The 25,439-nt window shown below is 44.1% G+C and overlaps 1 protein-coding gene across 2 annotated transcripts in view; it reads left to right on the forward strand.

Moving 5' to 3' along the window:
* The window catches only part of LOC141110919 (sulfotransferase 2B1-like), a 142,870-nt gene that overhangs the window by 32,507 nt on the left and 84,924 nt on the right, over positions 1–25,439 (forward strand). The window contains exons 1-5 of one of the 2 annotated variants that reach the window (XM_073602712.1): positions 8,597–8,921; positions 9,013–9,154; positions 11,477–11,685; positions 20,411–20,537; positions 24,178–24,272. In XM_073602712.1, coding sequence (XP_073458813.1) covers positions 9,019–9,154; positions 11,477–11,685; positions 20,411–20,537; positions 24,178–24,272 — 567 coding nt within the window. In that variant the 5' untranslated portion in view covers positions 8,597–8,921; positions 9,013–9,018. Of the gene's footprint in view, positions 1–8,596; positions 8,922–9,012; positions 9,155–11,476; positions 11,686–20,410; positions 20,538–24,177; positions 24,273–25,439 lie in introns of those variants that run through there. The other variant, XM_073602711.1, reaches the window with a different exon arrangement.

Here is a 25,439-nt window from a genome sequence, read left to right on the forward strand (position 1 = left end):
AGCTCTCTGCTGATACGGACAGCTTGCCTCTTCCTTTCCTCTCTCTTCCCCTGGCTGGGAGACTGTGCCGGAGGTGCTCTTATCCTCACTGGGCCCCACTCGGCTGCGGGCCCCATAGCGCCCGCATGAGTCGGTATGGTGGTAGTTACGCCCCTGAATACATTGTTGCAGCCTTCACACCCCTCCCAGGAGTCATTCCTAGCAGCTAAGACTCTCAGGACAGTTATCAACTCCCCACCACAGGTTTCTAAGCAGGCGCCTGATCTTATCTGTTGTTTCTTATCTGCTGGAGAGCAGACTTTTTGGTAATTTGTGAATAGTGAAAACCCATGTCTTTGTGTTTCCCTGTGTTTGGATGGGAAATCTTGTATTTTTGCGCAATTTTTATGCTGATAATACATTTTCTAGATCCAAAACTTTTTTGTTCCTCCTCCAACACTCCAACTCCCTTTACAGCATGTACTTCTAATTTATCATGCAGCATGGAGCAATAAAATGTCTTGTTTTGCCAAATGTTCTGGACTTTCTTACAGCTTGTGCTATTTACTTCTCTATAAATCTCAGGGCTTTTTTTCTCAAACAATAGGTGCTGGAACTCAACCACGACCCCCCAAAACCCCAACCCCCCCACACACAGACCCTGCAAATCACATCAAATAGTGGTTGTGGTCATATTTCACAAACAGTAGAAGGGTCTTAAAGGGGCATTAAATATCAGGATTGCTTAAAATACAGAGTGCAGAGTTCATGGGGGTTACAGAGCAGTTACAGAGTGCAGGGGTGTCACTTGTAAACACAGAAACCAGACTTCTGTGTTTACAAGTGATTGTGGTGAGCAGGCACCAAAGGATCTGAGCCAGAGGTGGTGGAACTGAGTTCCACCAAGTCCCCCCTGAAAAAAAGCCCTGATAAATCTATTCCAGAATGCTGTAATAGTATCCTGTGTGACAGAAAAACATGAGGTTGCTAAAAGTCTACTAAAGAAAGCAGCTGAATCCTTCTATTCAATCTAGTTCCTAGTTCTTTTCATGCATATCTAGTATCTTTTAGATAATCATGATGCATCCAGTATATACTATATGTTCACATGCCATGCCTTGTCTTGGTATCATTACCAAGCAGGCAAACTAAATGTTCATCACATAGATTATCAACCAAGAAACCTATAACCTACGCTAATGTATTATACGTAGTTTTTTGGTAGCAAATTTGGATATAATTCTCCTTCTTTCCTTTTACAGGCAATAAATAGATAAAAATTTGAAAACAAAATGCAGCTTCCTGTAACTTTTCAGAACAAAATGTTCATGTAAATTACGCACCCCCATAGACTTACCTCAAAATGTAATCAACAAAGTCTGCACATTTAAATGATATCACATTAGTGGGGCTTTTATGTAACATAGCACAATGAAATGCATTTTACTTTAGTACTGTAGTGCTTTATTCCCCTTACGATGCTAATGCTACTTTACAACACACACAGGGAAAATAAATGTTTTTTGTAAATTGTTATGGTAATATTAACAAGGAATTACATCAGGTTGGCATGGGTAAAAATTAGCACAACAGCGCAGAGTGAATTCTTCATAGGCTTGGGATCGCTAAGAATTAGACTGACATTGTGTTCCTTAACGTGAGCATTTGATGCTTTTGCTGTGGCAGCAAATGTCATCCAGATCATCCAACGATATTGTTGCACTGTCGATGAGACTGTAGGCCACACCACCCAACTACAATCTAAACCCATTAAACCATCATAATAAACAACACCAAACATTGAATTATGGCAAAAATATGGCCGCGGCACCTTTATTGGTTTAAACACATAAATATTTATTACTCTTTTATTAACAAACAATAACATCATTGATCAACCAATATTATTTTATTATTATCTGCTCAGTTATCAGAACTCGAGCAGCCATCCACAATATAATATCAATAACCAGTCCCCCCTGACCTCCAGGGTGACCCTACCACATAAAAGTGCTCGCGACAAGGGCGGGCGGGAGGGGGCTCCTGTCTTCTCAGCTGGTTTCCCGGAAGAGGGGGAATTCCTATGCATAACCCCCTTATATAGCCTCTTCAGTATTCCAGAACCTTCCCTGAATTCTTATTGGATCCTGCCAGCAATCTGCTTTCCTTATCCTTAAAGGGGCAGTATCCTTCCTATTTAGCTTCACTAACTAAATACATCAGGGGTGGGATGACCACACTCTCACCCAAGTGGGCCCATATTGTGCCCCCTTTTCATGAGACTGTAGGCCACACCACCCATTTACAATCTAAAGCCATTAAACCATCATAATAAACAACACCAAACATTGAATTATGGCAAAAATATGGCCGCGGCACCTTTATTGGTTTAAACACATAAATATTTATTACTCTTTTATTAACAAACAATAACATCATTGATCAACCAATATTATTTTATTATTATCTGCTCAGTTATCAGAACTCGAGCAGCCATCCACAATATAATATCAATAACCAGTCCCCACCAGCCGGACTTGAGTATCAAGTCCAGCCCACCCCAACCGCCGCGGCCATCTCAATGCCACACTGCAAGCCTGTATTAAAAATATCGAGACCCACATCCGAAAGGTGAACACCATCCTGCCTGTACAAGTCCGGAATGCCACCTTCAAGATCTATGTGTCGATAAGACAAGCCTCCAATCGAGGGCATGAACTTCTCCATTGCCCTATTTAGCCTCTTCCTCATCTTCTCCATAGCCTTCCTCTGATCAGAGGACAACCAGGAGAGACGAGGAACAACTTCCGAAAATATTATAGTAGTACCCTCAGAAGACAAATGAAAACGATGGAGGTCTCACTTGATCATGGCCAGCAAGTCCAGTGTTCTAACATTCCTTAAATCATTTCCACCCAAGTGTATTAACAAAATAGAAGGAGGGGGGCAAACTTGGTACAATCTGGATAAATGAAAAAATAATTGATACCACTGCAGGCCTCTTATTCCTTTCCAAAATAACTTAAACTGCTCAGGCTGTAAGGACAAATTAGCTGAGTAACAGCGGTGCTCTGCTCTCTTACGTGCCCAGTATATAAATGAGTGTCCTATGATCCATACCGTGTGCTGCATACCTAGGGATTAAATGAACAGGTTAGGTCTAACATATAATTTAAAACATTTCGACTTCCACCTCCCCATCTCCTTAATGGCCGTTTCTGATAACCCCTTACGGGCTGCCTCTGATGCTGCGCCTATCCTAAAGGAGTGAGAGGAGAATCTAAAATTCTGTAAACCCAGATGATTTAAACATTTTCGGAGTACTGAATCAAATTGATATTTAGTAAGGGGCTCTGAATTGGCATGAAGAAAGAATAGCCCCCCAACTGGAGGCCTAACTCCCAGGAATCGCTGAACTAAAGCCACTGGGCAAACTAACTTTCTTGAGCCTGTAGATTGACCAAACAGCCTCTGCCGGCCTGATCAATTTTTGAACGCTGCAACCAAATATGCACTCCAAATTGGTCAATTACCACCTGTTCATACAAAATGCCCAACAATACCTTCTTATTTGCAGGAACCAGTTCCGAAATACGAAAAGCACCGAAAAATGCAAAAGAAAAGGCTGTATTCAAAAGCAAGGCTTCGTACTCTGAGAAGCACACTCGCTTAGTTGCTTCACACAGACCCCCAAGTAACGCCACCGATATCGGTCTTCTACTATCAGGGATTAACGATCTTCTCTTATATCCCTTTAGAGCCTGTTTAACTGAGAAATAACCATAACAAGGCAGCAACCCCCGTAACTTAAAGAAAAAGGAAATGCCAGCAAGAGTTTTCATAACATAATGACTGGAAAACTGCTGCTGCATTAAAGATGCTAAGAAAGCCAAAATTGTGGTCTCAGAAGGGGTATTATAACTAAAACCTTTACTCTCGGAAAATGACACCCAACTTCTCCAGGCTGCCATGTAACTATACCATGTTTTTGGAGCGACAGAACCTTTAATTGCATCCGCCACCGTTAGATCACTGCCCACAGATGTTCCGGGCATGGAATGCCAAACTCGTCCGCCTCTGGTAACAACCGCCCAAAACGGTCCATCTGAAACCGAGATAACGAGTCAGCAATATTATTCAAAATCCCCGGTGTATATTTGGCCTTAAGCCAAATGTTAAATTGCAAACATAACAAAACGATCTGTCTTAACACCTTGATGACCCAAAATAAGCTAGACGACAAGCAATTTACAGCGTACAACACACCCTTGTTATCCGTTTCCACCATAATTCTTCTATTCGCAAACTGTGGCCCCCAGATAACTAACGCCACCAAGATAGGGAATAACTCCAACAAAACTACATTTTTTGTAGCCTGACTCTGGACCCATGATTCTGGCCATGGTGCGCAGCACCAATGCGACTGCCAAACCGCACCAAAGCCTTTTGATCCCGCCGCATCGGTGAAAAAAATGAAAATCCGGCACAGGAATAAATTCAGACTGGAAAAGGGACCTCCCATTGTAGCTGACAAGAAATTTGTCCCAAACCAAAAGGTCCTCCTTAAGAGAACTCAAATTTTCTTCTTTTTAATTACCAGAGACAACAACAACCTCAACTTAATAAGCTTTGCGTCTGGCACCCGAAACTCCATGACACAAGTGTCTATTTGAATCCCTAAAAATTCTAATGACATAGCAGGCAAACACGTCTTTTCTGCCGCTAGCGGGACACCGAAATACTGAGACATGGCCATAAAGTTATTCAACAAGTCAAGGCATAGCGAAGAATCATGTGGACCTATAAACAAGAAATTATCCAGATAGTGAATTACACTATCTGAACCATTTTGTAAACAAAGCACCCACTGTAAAAAAGTGGCAAACGCCTCAAAATATGAACAGGACAAAGAGCATCCCATAGGGAGACACTTGTCGAAAAAGAAAAAACCATCAAAATAAAAACCTAGCGAATGAAACGCTGCTGGGGAAATAGGCAGTAACCTGAAAGCCGACTTCACATCGGCTTTGGCTAACAATGCCCCCTCGCCACATGATCGGATCTTACTTAATGCATCTTCAAAAGTTGCATAGGAGACCGAGCACAAATCCCCATCTATCTCATCATTCAACGAACTACCCTTTGGGAAGGATAAATGATGGATAATACGGAACTCATTCGGCTCCCTTTTTGGGACTACACCCAAAGGGGAGATCGGAAAATTTTGAAAAGGCGGATCCGCAAATGGTCCTTCAATCCTACCTTCCGCCAACTCCTTTAACAACTTATCTCTCACTATGTGAGGAAATAATTCCACAGACTTTAGATTCCCAACCACTTTACACCCCTCTCCCGAGAAGACAGGTAATGGGAAACCTTCTGCAAAACCTTCAAGAAGAAAACACGCCTTCTCCCTGTCTGGGTAAATGCCCAACCACGGGCGCATTCTTTCCAGCCTCACAGGCGTGCAGGCTTTTGGAAAAAATATCTTTTTGCGCTTGGCTGGTTCCCACAGTCCCTTGTTTCTTAAAACATTTCGCCGCCGGATGCGCTCCCGCACACACAGCGCATTCATGCCTATATTTGCATGATGTATTCCAAAGGCATTGACCTTCATTAAAGGCAAAACAGCAGCCTTTTCTAAATGTTGCATGTGGAGCATTAACTGTGGGCGGCTTTACTGCTAACTGCTTCTGTGGCAATATCAGATTAAGCCACAGTCCTACATCTTTCATTCCCCAGCTTAGCGTAGGGTGAATGGTCAATTTTTGTCTAAAAGATTCATCATAATAGAAGCACCCCAGCCCACCAAAATTCTTATATGCCTCAAGAATGTGGTCCACATGCTGAAAAAGACCCCCACACATCCCTGGGTGTTTTTCAGCCAGTACTCCAGCATATATGCAAAAAGTCTGAAGCCAATAATAAAAAGATCGTGGTATAGGTCTACGCCTATCCTCCTCATCTCCCTTTCTGTCATTCCTACCCATAAATTCTTTATGTAAAGGTAAAAGTGACAGTATATCTATAAATGCCCCTTTCCATATTTTTTCCTTAACCGTTAGATTCAAATGGAAACCTAGTGGGGAGACTTCACAAGGCATAGCATCTTTCATGCAAGTTTCAGGCACAGGTGTACTGACAGGCGCAGCTGGGGTTAATGACTCAGGAATGAGGGAAGCACTTTGAATTCCTTGTGTATTCAAAACAACAGCTGGAGCAGTAATAGAAGTAGCAGGAAGTAGTGCAGGTACATTAGAAGAAACAGCAGGGACAGGCATACTAGAAAGAGACTGTATTAAAGATGACAGAGACCCCACCAAATCAGATAAAACGTTTAGTTGTGATAACTCACCCGCTGCTGGAGGCTGAACTACTGCTTGCTGACTCTCCTCCAGCAGCACCATGGGGTCTGGGACTTGTAGTTCTTGCCCAACCTGCACACCGCGAGACACCTCTATCTGAGGAGTGTCATGCTGGAAAGATGCTACCTCATGCTGACCTGTATGGCGCTGGGCGGGCATCCGCCCCCTTGCTGCTGCGCTGGCCTGCTGGCTCTTGTGGTCCCTCTGTCCTCTTCCTAACGCCGGCGACGGGGAAAAAGTCCGCCTCTTCTTCACAGCACGGCGGCTGCGGCTTGCGACACCTCCGACCTGTGCTTCGGCTGCGCTCAGCTCTCTATTCTCTTCGGCTGTTCCCGCATCCTGTCGGCTCCGCTCCGGTGGCGCTCTTCTCCTGGCTCTTTCATGCTGTGCCAGCGCTGCTCCTCTCAGCCTCGGACTCCTGAGCTGCTCCCTCCTTTTTTCCATGACTAAAACAGCTGCTCCACTACTGCCCAGCTGCTCCTCATTACTGTTCATGAACTCCAGGCAGCGGCGAAGCAACACCTCTCCTCCTTCACCGCCTGCTTTCTCTAAGAGCTGCCTAATAAGGGACTCCATTTTCTCAGGGCTCCTGTCTTCTCAGCTGGTTTCCCGGAAGAGGGGGAATTCCTATGCATAACCCCCTTATATAGCCTCTTCAGTATTCCAGAACCTTCCCTGAATTCTTATTGGATCCTGCCAGCAATCTGCTTTCCTTATCCTTAAAGGGGCAGTATCCTTCCTATTTAGCTTCACTAACTAAATACACCAGGGGTGGGATGGCCACACTCTCACCCAAGTGGGCCCATATTGTGCCCCCTTTTCATTCCTCAAGAATGTTTTGAGGAACAAAACAACCAGCTTGGGGTGTTGACTTGGCCTCCAAATTCTCCAGATCTCAAAACAATCAAACATCTGTGAGGGCTTTACCTTGCAACTTACAGGACTTAAAGTGCGAGTAAACCCCCATTTCTGAATTTTACCTATAAGTAAGCCTATAATAAGGCTTACCTACAGGGACTGTAAATTTCTGCTAAACGTGCACCGTTTAGGAAATATTTACTGTACATGCAGCCAGTGATGTCACCGGCTCTCTGAAGGAAAGTCCACCCAGGCCGTTCTTGCAGAGTCCTGTGCTGTAAGCGACGGCTCCCGCGTGCAATGCACAGGAGTGATGTTATAGCAGCTCACACAGCCGGAGTCTGCAAACCCGGAAGGAAGACCAGGTGAAGAATGAAGCCCTCTCAGTGGTGACAGTGTAGCACTGAAGGGCTTCGTTTTCAGGTAAGTTTCACATCATGTGCTAGTATGCGATGCATACTAGCACATTATGCCTTTACTTTGCCAGAAAAAAAACAGCCGTTTACTACCACTTTAAAGGATCTGCTACTGATGGCTTGGTGCCAGATGCCACAGCATACCTTCAGTGGTCTAGTGGCGTCTATGCCTCAATTGGTCAGCAAAAAAGACTGTTTTGGTGGCAAAAGGTGGACCTACTAAATATAAGGTGGGTGGTCATAAATGTATGGCTTATTGGTGTATCTAAACATTTAACACACTGCATAATTATTTATTTGTTTTACACTTTTTTTTCTTCAGGGGGTGTATAGACCTGGTAAGTGGAGACAAGATCCAGACCCCTCATGCAGCTACAGCAGGAGATCACTTGAAATAGCCATCAGTCAGCAATTGATCACTATAGCAGTATATATAGTAATATATCAGCTCTGCCCAGTTCTCCTGGAAGGAAGTGTGGTGAAGTCATAACAATCCTGATACAAACATTATGTGGAAGAATAGTGTTTGCATTAACATCTACAGCACACTTTGATGGAGTGATCTGTATTAGCATCAGAAGCCCATGAGTTGATTGTTTCAGCTCCCAGGTATAGTGCTGGACTTTCGTTGTCTGCATTTCTACGTAACCCACCTCAACCAAGTGCTGCGATGTCAAAACAATTGTTTTCTATGTGCCCTTGCGTTGAGCCTGCATTGATCCATGCAGGTCAATTAAGTTCAATGGACATAGTATGAACAAGCCCTACTCTTGCCTTAACTTGTTACTTCCTGAGCTAGAAATGCACAAAATAAACTCCCTTGACTTCCCCATAACGTTGACTAATCACTTATTGATTTCTGCATTGACTTTGCTCTTTGCTCTGCTTCACTGAATAGGACAATGTGTTCCTTGGCACAGAGTTGTTTATATTGTTACAGAGCTCTATTCGTATATTTTTCCCTGTCTTTTACAGGTGTGTTTTTTCTTTGCAAAATTGACACTGATGTGGCAGGGTCACTTTATTCCGCTTTTACACTGGGTGACGTTGCTGTGGCATATCTTTGTAGAAAAAGGGCCACAAATATAATGAAGGAAAATATCTGTGAGCAACAAGCACATCTGATGTTCATGCAGCATTTTTAGGAGACAAAAGATAAGGAAATGTGATTGTATTGAAGAGTTGTACTGAGTGTTTTCGCTTAGACATACACTTACCCTGTTTGACCAATGAACTCTGACCAAATGAGAGTTGATTTGACTTTTTGAGACCTTTGGGAGCAGTAGTTATCTCTAATCTCTATGTAGGTAGTGTAATCATTACTGAGCAGTTAGCTCTAGATTGTGTCATTGGTTTTGTTCATTTATAACATTTGTATTTTCATCTCATTACAGATAAACATGTCATTTGATCATTTTGAGTACAAAGGAGTCAGACTTGCCCATACAGTTCATTCAGAAAAGAGTATCAATTATGTGGAAAATGAATTTAAAGTCTTGGATGATGATATTTTCAATGTTACCTACCCCAAATCAGGTAAATAATAGCAAATCTATTAGTTACAAGTCTACAGGAACTGTTGTTTTGAGTGCTTTAGCCACTGACATATCTGCTATATGGTTCGGCCTATACTGCCAGTATGATCACCTACCGAATATGTCCCCTCCAAAGGCAGCTCAACTCTCCAAAAAAAACATGGCAGTTTAATCCAACATAGCTATACTTCTTAAAATGCAGTACATTGGACCAGTCACTTGAAGTGTAAAGAGACAATAATCTTCTCAGTCTTTTGCCTGCTAAGATAGTTGGCAGCTTACTGAGTGAGCATGAAGAAGGGGTGGGTCTGTCTAAGGACTAAATTAAAAAGGAAAAGTACAGCCAAAGCTCTCCTGTGCATCACTGGAGTGCAGTTCATTCTGCACTCCTGTGACCCGTTTTCAGCAGACAGTGGGCTGAAACCTGCTGTCCGCTGACGTTACAGAGCCATATGGTCGTGATCTTTTCCAAGCCTGGCCAGCACCTGGCTCAGCCTCTCAGTGAGCCACTGAGAGCCTGAGCCAGCCATTCCCACCCCCTCCACATCCCAGAGCTCCAGTGAGCGCAGGGGGGCAGAGCAGAGAGCCGATGATTGACAGTCACCAGCTTTCTGTACATAGAGCAGTGAGAACTGAGCAATTAGCAGTTTTGATTGCTCAGTTCTGAGTCTTGGAGCCAGTGTGGGACAGATACAGCCTCGGACCGATGCTGCATCCACCTACAGTAGGTAAGTATGATTTCTCATAGAAAAAAAAAAAAGAAGAAAACTTCTTGTCCAGCTTCCCCTACATACAGGGAAGCTAGATTATACCATTAACAAATATATAAATAGTTACACTGAATTGCCACTACATGTCATCATCAAGACTCTTGGAGTTTCACTACAGAATGATTTTGTTACTGCAGACTAGAGAAAGCAGTTCTATTCTGATTCCAATTGTTGTATTAGTGACTATCCCTTTCTAAGACCTCTATGATTGGTCTGTATATAGTAGAGACACTGACTGCAGAAAGTCTTCGTCAAATAACTGAATTGACAGGCAAACACGCAAAATCCATGAATGACTTTATTGCATGCAGAAAGCTGTGGCATTACAATAAAATGCTGTAGATTGATGTAGTAGTCGTTTAGGTGATCAAAAAGGAGTATTGGCCTTTCCTAGCCCCAGTGTGTTTCTTGTAGGAGGAAGGATGCAATACACAAGCCCACACTCAGGAAAAGGAAATACAGAAAATAACATAAAAAACAAAAAATGTTTACAAGGTGGCAACATAATGAAAACAATTAGGCTTGGTTTACCCTGGGGCGGCTTCAAAGCTGCCCGACTCTGAAGCCACCCCACACAGCACAACTTCGGCATGGCTTGCAAGCGACTTCTTTAATAGAAGTCAATGCAAGATGCTCCATAGTCACTCCCAAGTAGTGCAGGAACCTTTTTCTAAGATTAGAACAGTTCCATTGCACTTAATGGACTGACAAGTCACCCCAATGTGAACCGACACTTAACCTGAAAACAACACAGGCTGAATACACAAATGCACTTTCTATGTCCTGCAGAGGCGGCACATGTTCCACTGTCACTTTTTCCATAAAAAGTGGGATTATTGTTTTTCCATACAATATTTATAAGGCAGAGAATGTATATGTAGCACACCCTCGTAGGGACTGCTGGTGAACTTGGATCCCCCCGTTTGCCCCCCCCCTCTCCTGCTTGGCTAACTGACTTTGATTGACAGCCGCAGGAGCCAATGACACTGCTGCTGTATCTCAGTCAATCAGGAGGGAGAGTCTCGGACGGCCGAGGGACTCGTGGAAATCGCTGGACAGAGATGGGGCTCAGGTAGGTATTAGGGGGTGTTGGAGAGGCTGCTGCCCACAGAAGGCTTTTTATCTTAATGCTAAGCTCAGCCAAGCCACGCCTAAAAATGAATGTCCCACCCCTAATTAAAATAAGACTCCGCTTACATACAATCACTGTTGGTCACTGTGCATCATTATTTGTAAACTGATCTTAGGTAACTCTAACTTAGCTGAAATCCTTTTAAATCTGTGGGAGTGTGGATGCAATCCTCCAAGATTCACTATATAACACAATGCAGAAGATTTAATAAAACTGGAATTCTCAGAATTTGGTGCAGCTGTGCATGATAGCCAATCAGCTTCTAACTTCAGCTTGTTCAGTTCAGCTTTGACAATATAATCTGGAAGCTGATTGGTTTCTATGTAGAGCTGCATCATATTTTGCACAGTCCAGTTTTAGTAAATCATCCCCACAGGCTTTTTTTTGTTATCCATATAGATTGTGTTTGGATTGTTTACAGGTACAAATTGGATGATAGAGATCTTGAGTTTAATCAAACACAATGGGGATGCAACAATATGTCAGAGTATACCAAGCTTTGAAAGAGCACCATGGCAAGAGACTGTTGAATTTCAAGAACAAGAAGAAAAACTTACCCAGCCAAGAATTATATCCTCCCACCTCCCCCACCACTTATTTGCAAAATCGTTTTTCAAATCCAAAGCAAAGGTGGGTATGAGACAACCTGACTATTATATATGCTTTGAAATCTAAATTACTGCCTTAGGAACTGTACAAAAGTTAAAGCTAGCATTTACTTACCTTTAAAAGGTACCTATATCCAAACTGGGTATGTGGTATTAAACTCACTTTTGACAAAACTGCTGACAGGCAGGGTTTTTATGACATAAATAACATGAAAGAATAAAAAGGATTCCCTGGATCAACACACGCAGTAATGAATTTCAGACAACAGACAATGCAAGGTTTGCTGTCTTGGCTGTGTCAACCATACCACCATGGAATAAACAAAAACAATATCTGGTACAGTCGTTAGCCAATCACCACTAGCTTCCTCAGAGCGAGCAGGGGTTTACCTGCATCATCTTTTAATACCATTTACTCAATGTAGAAATGCATTTTCACCACAAGATGCCATGCATTAACACTTCTCCTCCATATTCATCACGCATAGTTGCCAACAGTCCCGATTTTCCCGGGACAATCCCGATTTTGGGACCCTCGTCCCAATTGGAGAGTGTCTCGAATCTGGATTTTCCATAAGGAAAATCGGGAATGTTGGTATTTTTTATTTTTTTTGGAGCAGCGGGCTCCAGCAAAATGGTGGCCGGCGCCGCCGCTCTCTCTTCCTCTAGTGTTCAGTGGAGAGGGGAAGGGGGCTCGATCCATGCAGCCAATGAAGCGCCTTCTTTAGCTGTGCGGCCTCTCCCCTCTCCACTGAAGCGAGCAGAAGACACGGCGTCGTCGCCGTGTCTTGCTGAAAGCTCCCAGCCCCGTACTGCGCAAGCGCTGCGCCTGCGCAGTACAGGGGGTCCTCCATTGCCGAGTGGAACTTTCTCGGCAGAACACCGGCCGCTCCTGCATTGAGCGGGGGCCGGGCTGCATTGAGGGGGTGCTGCACTAACAGGGGGGGCTGCACTAACTGAGGGGGGGCTGCACTAACTGAGGGGGGGCTGCACTAACTGAGGGGGGGCTGCACTAACTGAGGGGGGCTGCACTGAGGGGGAGGCTGCACTAACTGAGGGGGGGCTGCACTGAGGGGGGGTCTGCAAGAATAGAAGGGGTCTGCACTAATAGAGGGGGGCTGCACTGAGGGGGGCTGCACTAATAGAGGGGAGCTGCACTGAGGGGGGCTGCACTAATAGAGGGGGGCTGCACTGAGGGGGGTCTGCACTGATGGAGGGGATCTGCACTGATGGAGGGGGTCTGCATAGAGGGGGTCTATACAGACTCTGGCGGGGGCACCTGATGCAAGGACAGACTCTGGCGGGGGCACCTGATGCAAGGACAGACTCTGCTGGTGGCACCTGATGCAAGGACAGACTCTGTCTTTGCACCTGATGCAAGGACAGACTCTGCTGGTGGCAGGCGACGTGGCTAGTGACACGCTCAGGGATCCCACTGATTCGGCATTATGGTGAGTTGAATGATTTAATTTTTTTATTACAATGTAATAATAGAAATAATACGCTTCAATCATCCTGACACCATAACAACTATGGTGCCGGGATGATTGAAGCGTTAACACCAGGCGTTTGGAGTATCTTTATCTGCTGATTGTTAAACTTTCTAGAATACACATATTTCTATTGTGTAGGATCTGGGGCTGCTGTCTCGTCATTCCCCTCTCCCCCTTTCCTTCTCCCCCTTTGCCTCTCCATCCCTCATTCATCTCAGACTCTAACCACACCCTCTTGAGCCACGCCCATTTAAGCCACATCCACGTTCACGCAAGCCACGCCCATTTTTCGCCGCGGCTCGCTTCACGTGCCGCACTTATGTATTTTTTGCTAAGCCACGCCTACAAACGAATGCCCCGCCCCCTGATTTTTGTACGGCTCCGCCTACAGCCAAAAAAGTGTCCCACATATTTTTTTTTCAATGTTGGCAACTATGCATCACGCTATTATAGCTAAAAGTGCTTACAGATCAAATATATTGGTGATTCTAACTACGGACAATTCTTGTAATTTACAGCAAAAATGAGGTGTCACGTACCTGGTAAGTAAAGCCCAGAATGCAGGGAACGGTCTCTCGTATACCTCCGACTCGGGAACCCCTGGTAGTGATGACAGGGGCTCGAGAGTGCGAAGGGGCACAAGTGCCTGACTGGAAGGCTGGAGCAGAGAGCTGAACCAGGTAGTCAGCTGGGAGGTGTCCTGTAGTCTGGCAGCAGGATGAAGACAGCAGGGAGGTGTCTTGTAGACCGGCAGCAGGATGTTGACAGCAGGGAGTTGTCTTGTAGTCCAGCAGCAGGATGTAGACAGCAGGGAGGTGTCTTGTAGTCCAGTAGCAGGATGTAGACAGCAGGAAGGTGTCTTGTAGTCCAGCAGCAGGATGTGGACAGCAGGGAGGTGTCTTGTAGTCCAGCAGCAGGCTGTAGACAGCAGGGAGGTGTCTTGTAGTCCAGCAGCAGGATGTAGACAGCAGGGTACAGGCAAGCCGGGTCAAACACAGGCGGGCAGATCAGGTACAGAAGGTAAATCCAGGAGAGTAGTCAAGTCCAAAAGCTGAGATCAGGGCAGGCAGTAAACAGAGTAGTCAAAGTCCAAAAGCTGAGATCAGGGCAGGCAGCAAACTGAGTAGTCAGGAACAGTCCAACAGGTATCAGGCAGCAAATGCAGGGTACAAAGTAACAGGGCAGTAGGGGTCTTCAGGAACGCTGTAGACCGGACAGCAAGGCAGCAGTTGAACAGTCCCCTTTAAATAGCCTATCTTGGCGCCAAGTGTTGTTACAGGGGGCACGCGCACCCGCGCGCCGCTATTGGCGCTATTGCCCATACGCCTGCGCCCGTGCGCGCTATTGTGCGCACGCGATCACTGGGTGGCGCTTCTATGCACAGGCATTCCTTTGAACTTCAGTTTGCTGAGATATTTGCAAGAGGGCTTTTCATGACAGGAGGGAGTGGACACAGAACTTACATAAATAGCCAAAACAATAGGGGATAAATGAACAAAAAGGGGCAAGCCCATCTTAAAGAGATGCTCTACTGGGGGCATCTGGCAAGTAATTATCCAACTATTGAGTACCAGTTGAAGGTCCTCCAGGAAGGGTTATAAACTACATTCATTGTTGAGGCCATTGGGAATTAAAGTTCCGGGTCTATAAATTCACATTTTTTCCTTCTGTTGAAGGATGGTATCAAAATCACCTCTTCTAGTAAGTAAATTTAGAACACACAGTGGGAAGAACAAGTATTTGATAAACTGCCGGTTTTGCAGGTTTTCCTACTTACAAAGCAGGTAGAGGTCTGTATTTTTATCATAGGTACTCTTCAACTGTGAGAGACGAAATCTAAAACAAAAATCCAGAAAATCACATTGTATGATTTTTAAGTAATTAATTTGCATTTTATTGCATGACATAAGTATTTGATCACAATCAACCAGTAAGAATTCCGGCTCTCACAGACCTGTTGTTTTATCTTTAAGAAGTCCTCCTGTTCTCCACTCATTAACTGTATGAACTCGTTACATGTATAAAAGACACCTGTCCACACACTCAATCAAACAAACTCCAACCTCTCCACAATGGCCAAGATCAGAGAGCTGTGTAAGGACATCAGGGATAAAATCCACTGTATATGCCCTTCACTCTTAAACCACTGGGGTTGCCCTGATGAAACTGGGCAAAATGCACTGCCAGCGGAGGCTCACCATACTTTTTTTTTAATACTTTTTACGTGTTCACCAATTCTAACACAAAGTGGTCTCTTCGTTTTGCCCACATAGGCCTTATTGCTTGGGCAGTATAGCATATATACTACTCTAGTCATAGAGCAGTTAATGAATTTGTGGATCTTGAAGCTCTTTGTCACGTCAAGATTGGTAAACCATTCGGTTTTATGGACATATTTACAAATGTGGCAGTGTCCACAAGCATGCATCCCGAAGATAGGAGTGAGATCAGTCAACCAATTTTTAGTTGGAGTTCTCTGGTACTCAGAGTAAACCAAGATATCATTAAGATTATGGGCTCTACGTGGGGTTATTAGTGGTTGCAGTCCCACTATAACCACAATAAGCAGAGATCTGGTTAAAATGTGCCAATGCTTTTTCGAAAATGGTCTTGACTTGATGCCACTGGGAGCCATCTTTGGTGATAATTCTTGGGTGCTCCAACTTTTTAGTTAACCCAAAAAAAGATGAAATACAGATCCTGTTCCCTTAAAGCAGATTAAACAGCACAGTGCTTGTGATGTGTAATCTGCCCCTTTCTAAACTGTAAAACAACCTGGATCCTGCCACTTCTTTTACAGTGGCCACTGCCAGCCCGTCTATTATAGGCATTATAGGTACCACACTGTGCAAGTCTTTTATTAAAATGAGGGTCACCTGCCCCTCTGACGTCACGGGGAATGCCACAGGGAAGTCCCCGTCAAGTCCCTGTGCGTCAGAGGGGGGCGGGGGTCACCGGGTGGCTCCGCCCCCCCCCCCCTGTTATTTAAGAACCGTCAGAAGAGGAGAAACGTCACACAGCGGGAGCCTCCCTCCATGCCATCATGGATGCGGAGCAGCCCGAAAAGAAGATGAAGACAAGACGATGAAGACAAGAAGATGAAGAGAAGAAGATGAAGAGAAAAAGATGAAGAGAGATGCGTCACACAGCGGGAGCCTTCCATCCAATCATGGATGCGGAGCGGTCCGAAAAGAAGATGAAGACAAGAAGATGAAGACAAGAAGGTGAAGAGAAAAAGATGAAGAGAAAAAGATGAAGAGAGAAGCGTCACACAGCGGGAGCCTTCCATCCAATCATGGATTTGGAGCGGCCCGAAAAGAAGATGAAGATAAGAAGATGAAGAGAAGAAGATTCTGCGGAGGGAGATGCCGGACGAGAACACCGGAGAAAGAAGCAGAGGATCGGAGGAAGAAGAAGATGGAGGAAGAAACCGAAGAAAGATAGAAGAAAGAAGAAAGAAGATAGAAGATGGAAAAAAGAAGACTTTAAATAAAGGAAATGTCAAAAACTGTCTCTTGTCATTTTTAAAATTTTTGACAGTTTTTTTGTGAAATGGTAGGGGTACTTTTGTACCCCCTTACCATTTCACACAGGGGGGGCCGGGATCTGGGAGTCCCCTTGTTAAAGGAGGCTTCCAGATTCCGATAAGCCCCCCGCCCGCAGACCCCCACAACCACCGGCCAAGGGTTGTGGGGATGAGGCCCTTGTCCTCATCAACATGGGGACAAGGTGCTTTGGTGGGCTACCCCAAAGCACCCTCCCAATGTTGAGGGCATGTGGCCTGGTACGGTTCAGGAGGGGGGGGGCGCTCTCTAGTCCCCCCTCTTTTCCTGCGGCCTGGTATGGATTTTTGGGGGGACCCCACGCCATTTTTTTTTAAATTTTGGCACGGGGTTCCCCTTAAAATCCATACCAGACCTGAAGGGTCTGGTATGAATTTTGAGGGGGACCCCTACGTCATTTTTTTTTTTTAACTTTGGCGCGGGGTTCCCCTGTGGGGAAATCCCATGCAGTTTTTATCAATGAACTTTTATGTGTATTGTCGGACTGGCAATTCATTAATAGCCACGAGTAGTTTTAAATGACTTTTTTCCTTTAAAATGTCATTTTGCTGTCAGACTGTTCTAAACACGGCAAACATGCGCCCCTTTACAAGCATACTATAGACACCCCCCAGATACGAAATTTAAAGGAATATTACACTTTTATTGTTTGACTTTAAGCATTGTTAAAATCACTGCTCCTGAAAAAACGGCTGTTTTTAAAACTTTTTTTTGCATTGATCCATGTCCCCTGGGGCAGGACCCAGGTCCCCAAACACTTTTTATGACAATACCATGCATATAAGACTTTAAAATTAGCACTTTTGATATCTCCTATAGACTTTTAAAGGGTGTTCCGCGGCTTTCGAATTTGCCACGAACACCCCAAATTGTTCGCTGTTCGGAGAAGTGGTAAACAGCCAATGTTCGAGTCAAACATGAGTTCGACTCGAACTGGAAGCTCATCCCTATTCAACTGGTATCTTTAACAAAGGAGGGAAGATGGTTAAGCATTTCCTTAATTAGTGAATCCACATATTTCCCTATTTTTTCAAGCAGACCCTTAATCGCATACACAATCAATCTTCCGGGGGACTTTTGTAAAGATTTGTGTAGTTTAGGGATAATATAAAAAGTTAGAATATTATAATCTCCTACTAGCAGGTACTCAGCTTCTTATTTAGAGATCAATCCTGTTTCTAACCCTAGGTTTAATTTAGAATTTAATGCATCCACAAGTGCGGGAAATGGGTATCCCATGAGACTTCTATAGGTGGTAGTATCACTCAGGAGAACCACATTACCACCCTTATCGATCTTCTTTATTACTAGGTTTGGGGCCTTGTCTAATTCTTTAAGGGCCTTACGTTCCTCTATTGACAAATTATCAATACAACGCCAGTTCCAATTGACCTTTTCCAGATCTAAGTCAAGGAAGAGGCTCAGCCATTTATGCTTAGAGAGAGATGGCATTTTAGTAGACCGGATACGAATATTAGAAGGTTGTCTAACCGGTTCAATATCTTCTTCATCCGTTTCGCTATCTATGTTCTCATCCAGAAGGGAAATTAGATTATTCAGGGCTTTTTTGTCCCCCTCATCCAATGTTTTCTCCAGATTGGGGCCCAAAGTAGAGTCCCTCCTTTCATGCCAAAATGAAAACGTTTTGCAAAAACATAATTAGGTCTTTAAAGACTTCAAATTCATTTATTGAAGATGTTGGGGAGAAGGATAGCCCTCTTTGTAATAACTGGATGCGATGCTCATTCAACTGAAAATCAGACAAGTTTACCACCTTCATATTATGTATTACAGGCTCCTTAGTTTCATTATCTAATATTTCCTCCGATTTCTTTGTCGAGTACTTCTCTAATTTCCATTTACCTCTATTCCTTTTCCTTTTTCGTCCATTAAATCGTGTCCTCCTTCTTTTCCCTTGTGTTTTTTGGTCATTATAGTTTATGGGTTCGGGCTGGTCTCTTTTATCTCTACTCCTTCTAATAAAGTAACCAATTTTTCTGCATTATCATTTTCACTGTCTGACAAGGACTGTGTCTGTTTAAAGGGAGTACCGTATATACACGAGTATAAGTCGATCCGAGTATAAGTCGAGGCCCTAATTTACCACCAAAAAATGGGAAAAACTTATTGACCTGAGTATAAGACGAGGGTGAGAAATGCACAGCTACTGTAAGTGGAAAAGAGGGTCAACAATGCCCATTTGCAGCCTCACTGTGCCCATTTGCATGCCTCACTGTGCCCATTTGCAGCCATAGGTCTCCCCAACTTCAAACTCGGTAGTTAAGGGTTCCTAGATGCCCCCTAGCTGCAGCCAAAATTTGGGGTCTCTGAACCCAAAGGGTCCCGAAATGACATTGCTGCAGATGGACACAGTTGACCGAGTTTGGGGCCCTGTATGTCGGGGCCACTTAGTGCTAGGAACCCCAAATTTGGTGTCTAGCACTAAGTGGCCCCGAGATACAGGGCCCCAAAAATCGGTTCAGAAAATGTCAAGCACTTTTCTGCAGCAGAGAATGACATTTTCCGAACCGATTTTGGGGCCCCGTATCTCGGGGCCACTTGGTGCTAGGAACCCCAGCTTTGGGTATGTTATGGTACCAGTTCCACTGGGTTTGCACACCAAATTTGGGGTTCCTAGCTCCAAGTGGCCCTGAGATACGGGGACCCATATTCGGTTCAGAAAATGAAATTTTTTGCTGCAGAAAAGTGCTTGACTCGAGTATAAGTCGAGGGGGGCACTTTCAGCACAAATAAATGTGCTGAAAAATTCGACTTATACTCGAGTATATACAGTACGTGTTCTCAACCTAAAACATCTAGATCTACTTCGGCTTCTCTCAGCAAGGGAATTAAACATGTCACCCTTTTCCCAGTCTAATATATTTTGTTTGAATTTTTCTTGTTTTGTAATTCTTAGGTTCTTCTGAATTCTTTCTATTTATTTTTTCAGGAATTCATTATGCCTCTCGAAATCTTGGTCTTCCTTTAATCCCTTGGCACCAACAGTAAGCATATATGGTTGGTGCCAAGGGATTAAAGATGGTGGTGTGGAGGAGGGGGGTCGGCCATTCATTCAGCAGTTTAGCTCTTGGCGGGTGGGCCTTTACGCCGAGCGCTTGCATATATGCGGCCCTGTGCAAACAACTTACCATGCTGAGAGTGTCTAGCTGGCTGGGATCAGCAGGCTCCTGATGCATACTTGTGACCGGGAGCTTTCTGATCATGTGACCATAGTGACACTCATCACAGCGGTCACATTACCTGAATGCCCCCCTCCTGGCTTTTAGCAGTCTTAAAGGGCCGGGAGGAGGTCGGCGGGAAGGGGATTAAATTCAAACACGTGTGCATATGCGTTACTAAGCTGCAATTGTGCGGTGTTAGGGACACATGCTTGACAGATTTATGCGCATGCACACTAACGCTGCCAGGCAGTAACGCTGACTGGCAAGCTGGCAGCATTTGTGCACATTCGCAGACGTCCTGGTGCATGTGCGCATATATGTGTCAAGTTTCATATAATACAATTTTTTAGCTTTTCTGTAAGAGGGGGCAGATAATAGTAAGTAAGTTTAGTTCCCCTTTATTTTTATGTTTTAATATCTGCCTTAAAAGCCAGCTTTGTAACACAGGCACATGAAAACAGAGCACCTTTGATTGCTAAAATATCTGGAATTCTTTTGGTTCTTTTCAGATTATATATACAATGCGGAATCCAAAGGACATAATTGTTTCTTTATTCCACTTCACCAAGATTCTTTACATTTTCAAGGAATCTGAGAATTTTCAACAACTGATAGAGGACTTTGTGAAAGGGAATGGTGAGTTTATGACGCGAAAGAATACACAATACAACACAATACAAAGAATTTACAAAAATTTGAAGTAAAAGACAGGTGCAGGAAAAAAAACATTTAAAGCACTAACTTATTCCTTTATATATTGTGTGATTGTGTGTCAGCTAAGCTCGTGTAATTATGTGAATGAGTTGACTCTTACTTCACCCTGTATATGGTACTGCAATACCAGATTTCATCCTAACCCGAGCTTGGTTTTTATACTAATGTGTCGCATTGCAGAAATTCAGGTTTGTAATGGATGCTAATGTACAGAGGGAGGTGGGGTGTGAGTGGTTGGGGGGCGAACTTGAAGAAGGGAGAGATCTCCAGGTGGATGGCACCAGTGTTGCCAGTGTGACTGGGTTGCCCATAGAGCAGGCAGGAGTGGGTGCTTTGACAGATTAGGTGGCCACATACTCTGAATCTTTTACATGATAATGTCAGAAGGTGCTCATCTAAGTGCAGATTTATTGAATCCTAAAACAGACCTATCATTAAAGAAGTATTGAACCCAAAAACAAAAGCTTTATCTTTACCTGTTAATCTGGCCAGTAAGGCTACTATTTTTCAACTTCCTTTAATGGACCAAGATATCCAGCAAAAGCAGCAGTTAGAAGGATGAGACAAACTATATAACACAGACAGGGATTCTTACAACGGTCAGCTTTTATTAATTTGTGTAAAATCTTTATGCCAAAAGGAATAAAAACCTGTTGCTGTAACTAGTTCAAAAGTCTGTTAGTTAAAGTGGGAGTCCGGCGACCAATCTTTTTTTTTTTTTTTTAGGTCATTGAGACACTTTGCTAATCCCAAAATAATACTCACAGTTTGGGTGTAATATTTCCGCCTCTGTCTGTTTTCCTACTGAAGAATAACTTTAAAAATGTGATGCTGGCTGTTTCCATCTTGATTGTGGGCATGTGAAGCCCACAAGCATTGATTTCCTGGATGCGGTGAATGCTGTTCATTCACAGCTTGTTCACAAGCATGATCATTGTTCCCGCACTGAATCTTGGGAAGCCTGACACTAAGCTCCCAGGAGACATTGCGGCGCCGGGGAAAGGCAATAAACACGCCTACTCCCATGGGAGGAGAGACAGGAAGTGCCACAATTAAGTACAATATAAAGGTAATTACAGCGATAAAAAAAAATTTTGTGCGGCATTTGAACATCTATGCAATTAACTGAAGGGGGTAAGATTAAGTTAAAAATTTGAGTGGAACCCCGGTTGTAAACCCTATGTAGCGCTTACCCCCAAAGGAGCTGCTGAATATTGTTATATCTGTAATTCACGTTTACTGCTCAACCCTCGCAGCCCATAGATTTAAAAGTCACAGTCCTTAATGCTTTTTCTCAATGCTTTATTCATCAACATAAACTGGGATGGGAGAAGGATTTTCTTTGAGATGCTCTTCTGTTACATTGTCACTTTTTCCATGAGTCATACAAGAGAAACTGTGCATAATTGCGGACAATCAAGAAATCATTTCTCAATAATTTCTTCAATCAGGGACGATGGTAGTAGATTTAATAGAGAATGAGTTGATAAAGAGTCACTCTGAATAACCTCTTCATCAGGATAACTTTTAAAGAACGATCCATATCTCTACATGTGTGCTTGCAGCTTCACCGCTACCCTTTTACCACTACTTCCCACCGACATGGTACTTCCAGGTTTAGCTAAAGGAGAGCAAATCTGAATAACTCCTCCCACTTGACTGATTGGAATCCCGGGGCAATGCTGAACTCAAAGTCATAGGCCATCACTGCCCATCTCATTGACATGTGCACCAACAACCCTCAGTCTCTGGCAGTACCTTTCCCTTGGGCTTTCACTCATGTAATGGATAGTCCATGTGCCACTCATAAACGATCAATCGCCCAGTTTCCTTCCACTGTGTTGCTACTTCATCCGCAATGTTTCTCAGTTCCCTTTATCTCTTTGTGGCCCATTCTCCTCCCCGCAGGGTGGCCTACGACATCCACGACTACACGCGGCAAGATGTCATCTGTTCCTCCATGAGGACCGGATCTCCACTCTTCTCGCTAGGGCGAAGCTCCGTTGGCTCCCCGGAGGGAAAACCCTCCAACTCCCCCTCTTTGAGCCAGGCTGGCTCTCCTGCTCCTCAGAGCTGGACTGGACTCTGCCCCAGACTTAGGCTCAGACTCCGACTCCCGGGCAACACGTGACCCCCCCTTTTTATATGAGAGTCCCGGGATTACCAAACACATTAATGATTGGCTGAGACCAACACATAAACACCTGTCACTCAAATAGAGAAATCAAACAATACAGGCCTGCTGCAAATAGCATCAGACTGTCTAAATTTACCTAATATAGAAAGCTAACAAGAAAGGTCACCTACCTAAAAGTAGGTGCGTGCTACACCTATGAAAAAAAAAGTTCCTCCACCCCAAACTCGCTCATCCATGTCTTTATGGACCTTGCTTTGTGCACTGGTCCAAATCATTTGGTGTACGGGGATTATGGTGTGGAGTTCTCTTTCAGGGGTTGGGCTTGGCCCCTTAGTTCCAGTGAAGGGAACTCTTAAGGCGTCAGCATACCAAGACATTTTGGACAATTTTATGCTCCCAACTTTGTTGGGAACAGTTTGGGGATGGCCCCTTCCTGTTCCAATATGACTGCACACCAGTGCATGAAGCAAGGTCCATATAGACATGGATGAGCGAGTTTGGGGTGGAGGAACTTGACTGGCCTGCACAGAGTCCTGACCTCAACCCAGTAGAACACCTTTGGAATAAATTAGAGCGTAAGCCAGGTCTTCTCGCCCAACTTCAGTGCCTGACCTCACAAATGCGCTTCTGGATAATTGGTCAAACATTCCCATAGACACACTCCTAAACCTCGTGGACAGCCTTCCCAGAATAGTTGAAGCTGTTATAGCTGCAAAGGGAGGGCTTACTCAATATTAAACTCTACGGACTAAGACTGGGATGTCATTAAAGTTCATGTGTGTGTGTGTAAAGGCAGGCATACCAATACTTTTGGCAATATAGTGTATGTATGAATAATCCTAAAATTTACCATAAGGGGCTTAATACTGTACTAGTGGAAGGTACTTGGGGAGTGCTAAAAGTCCATGGGTTAGGGGGGCAAACTACTTATGTCTTGCCCCGGGCGCTTACAACCCACGCTATGCCACTGCAATTCCCATATCCATACATTTGAGGTGGATGGGGGAATGCTCCCCGCTGTGCTATTGTATTCTTACAGCGGGGAGATGCCCCTGCTATCAGAATACACAGAAAGGGCTGCCATCATCTATGGCAGCAGCTGCTGATCTAGTGGCTTCTATCCAACAGGGTGATTTAATAGAAGCCAATTAATAGATCAACTTTTGTTAAACTGCAATGACCTCACATGGATCAAAATTTGTCTGGTCCCTGCTGAAACGGCTGAATTTCGATCCATCTACAGCACCCTTTAGTGATTTGACAACATCAAAAGGAACCAGAAAAAAAGATTAGTTACATCCACTTAAGCCTACTCTACAGTATATCCAACTATCATTTCTTGATTTAACAAAGGTGCATATTATTATTTATATATGCTATCATGTTGTAACTTTATTGACTAATACGTTCTATTCATTTTTCCAGCTCTCTTTGGGTCTTGGTTTGACCATGTCAAAGGCTGGATGGAAATGAAGGACGACAGCAGATTTTTCTTTATTGCATATGAGGAGCTTTTAAAGGTATGGAAAGGCAAGGAAATGGATTGAACATACACTCATTCCTCCTGAACTGAAACAAATAAGCTATGAAACAAATGATATGAAAAAGCACTTCTGATACAGTTTCACCAACTTGCAAAATTGCAGTTAAAAGTACAGAACAAACAAGTACATTACATTTTTTGCAGCATCTTCAATTCCATAAATGCTTTTTCATTCACTTGCAATGTGCCTCTGATTTTGCTACAAAATCTTACTATTCGAGGAAGAGTTAACACACCCTCTGATGGGTACATCTAATTAGGGCCCTTTCACACTGGGGCGGGAGCGGCGTCAGCGGTAAAATGACGCTATTGTAAGCGGCGCTTTCGGCCACTAGCGGGGCGGTTTTACCGAGAAAGGGTTAAAAAACACAGCAAAGCACCTCTGCAGAGACGCTGTGCTGGCGGTATAGCCGCGATGTGCCATTGATTTCAATAGGCAGGAGCGGTGAAGGAGCGGTATATACTTCGCTCCTTCACCGATCCGAAGATGCTGCTAGCAGGACTTTTTTTCCCGTCCTGCTAGCGCACCACTCCAGTGTGAAAGCCCTCGGGGCTTTCACACTGGAGACACAGCGGCAGCGGCTGTTTCGGGTCGGTTTGCAGGCGCTATTATGAGGTTAAGTGCCCACTACAGCTCCATAAATGACGTCCTTGCTCTCCTGATCCATACCTTGGTTGTCTACTGTGAGGACCTGCCTGGCGGCCCCTGGAGATCCATGCAGATTCCAGCCTAGAGGATTCGAGCGACAAGACGTCCCTTTCCACGCCCTGGGTGGCACACTGCTCATGCGATTCCCGGTCGCTGACATGGGAATCCACTAAATCTGGTAAGAGTTTCTACACACCATTTTTTTCATGATTGCTCCATCTCGTTGATAAGTTGAGTCGTGGCAAAGTTTAACTTCTGACAACCATTTGAATACCATCACCCTTTGGAACATATCCACCTTCCTTGTGTAGCGGGACATTATATTCCTTACACTTATATTTACTCATTGACTTTATGTTTAGCACTTGCCATTTGGCTTTTTCATTCATGTTTTTCCAAACACTACTTCACAACTGTTTTTGGTTTTGATCTTATACACGTTCATTATGCGCTACATTTTTTGCCCTATATATGTATTGTTTTTGTCAGACTGTA

The sequence above is a fragment of the Aquarana catesbeiana genome, linkage group LG10 (genome assembly GCF_042186555.1).
Source record: "Aquarana catesbeiana isolate 2022-GZ linkage group LG10, ASM4218655v1, whole genome shotgun sequence".
NCBI classification, from domain to species: Eukaryota; Metazoa; Chordata; class Amphibia; order Anura; family Ranidae; genus Aquarana; species Aquarana catesbeiana.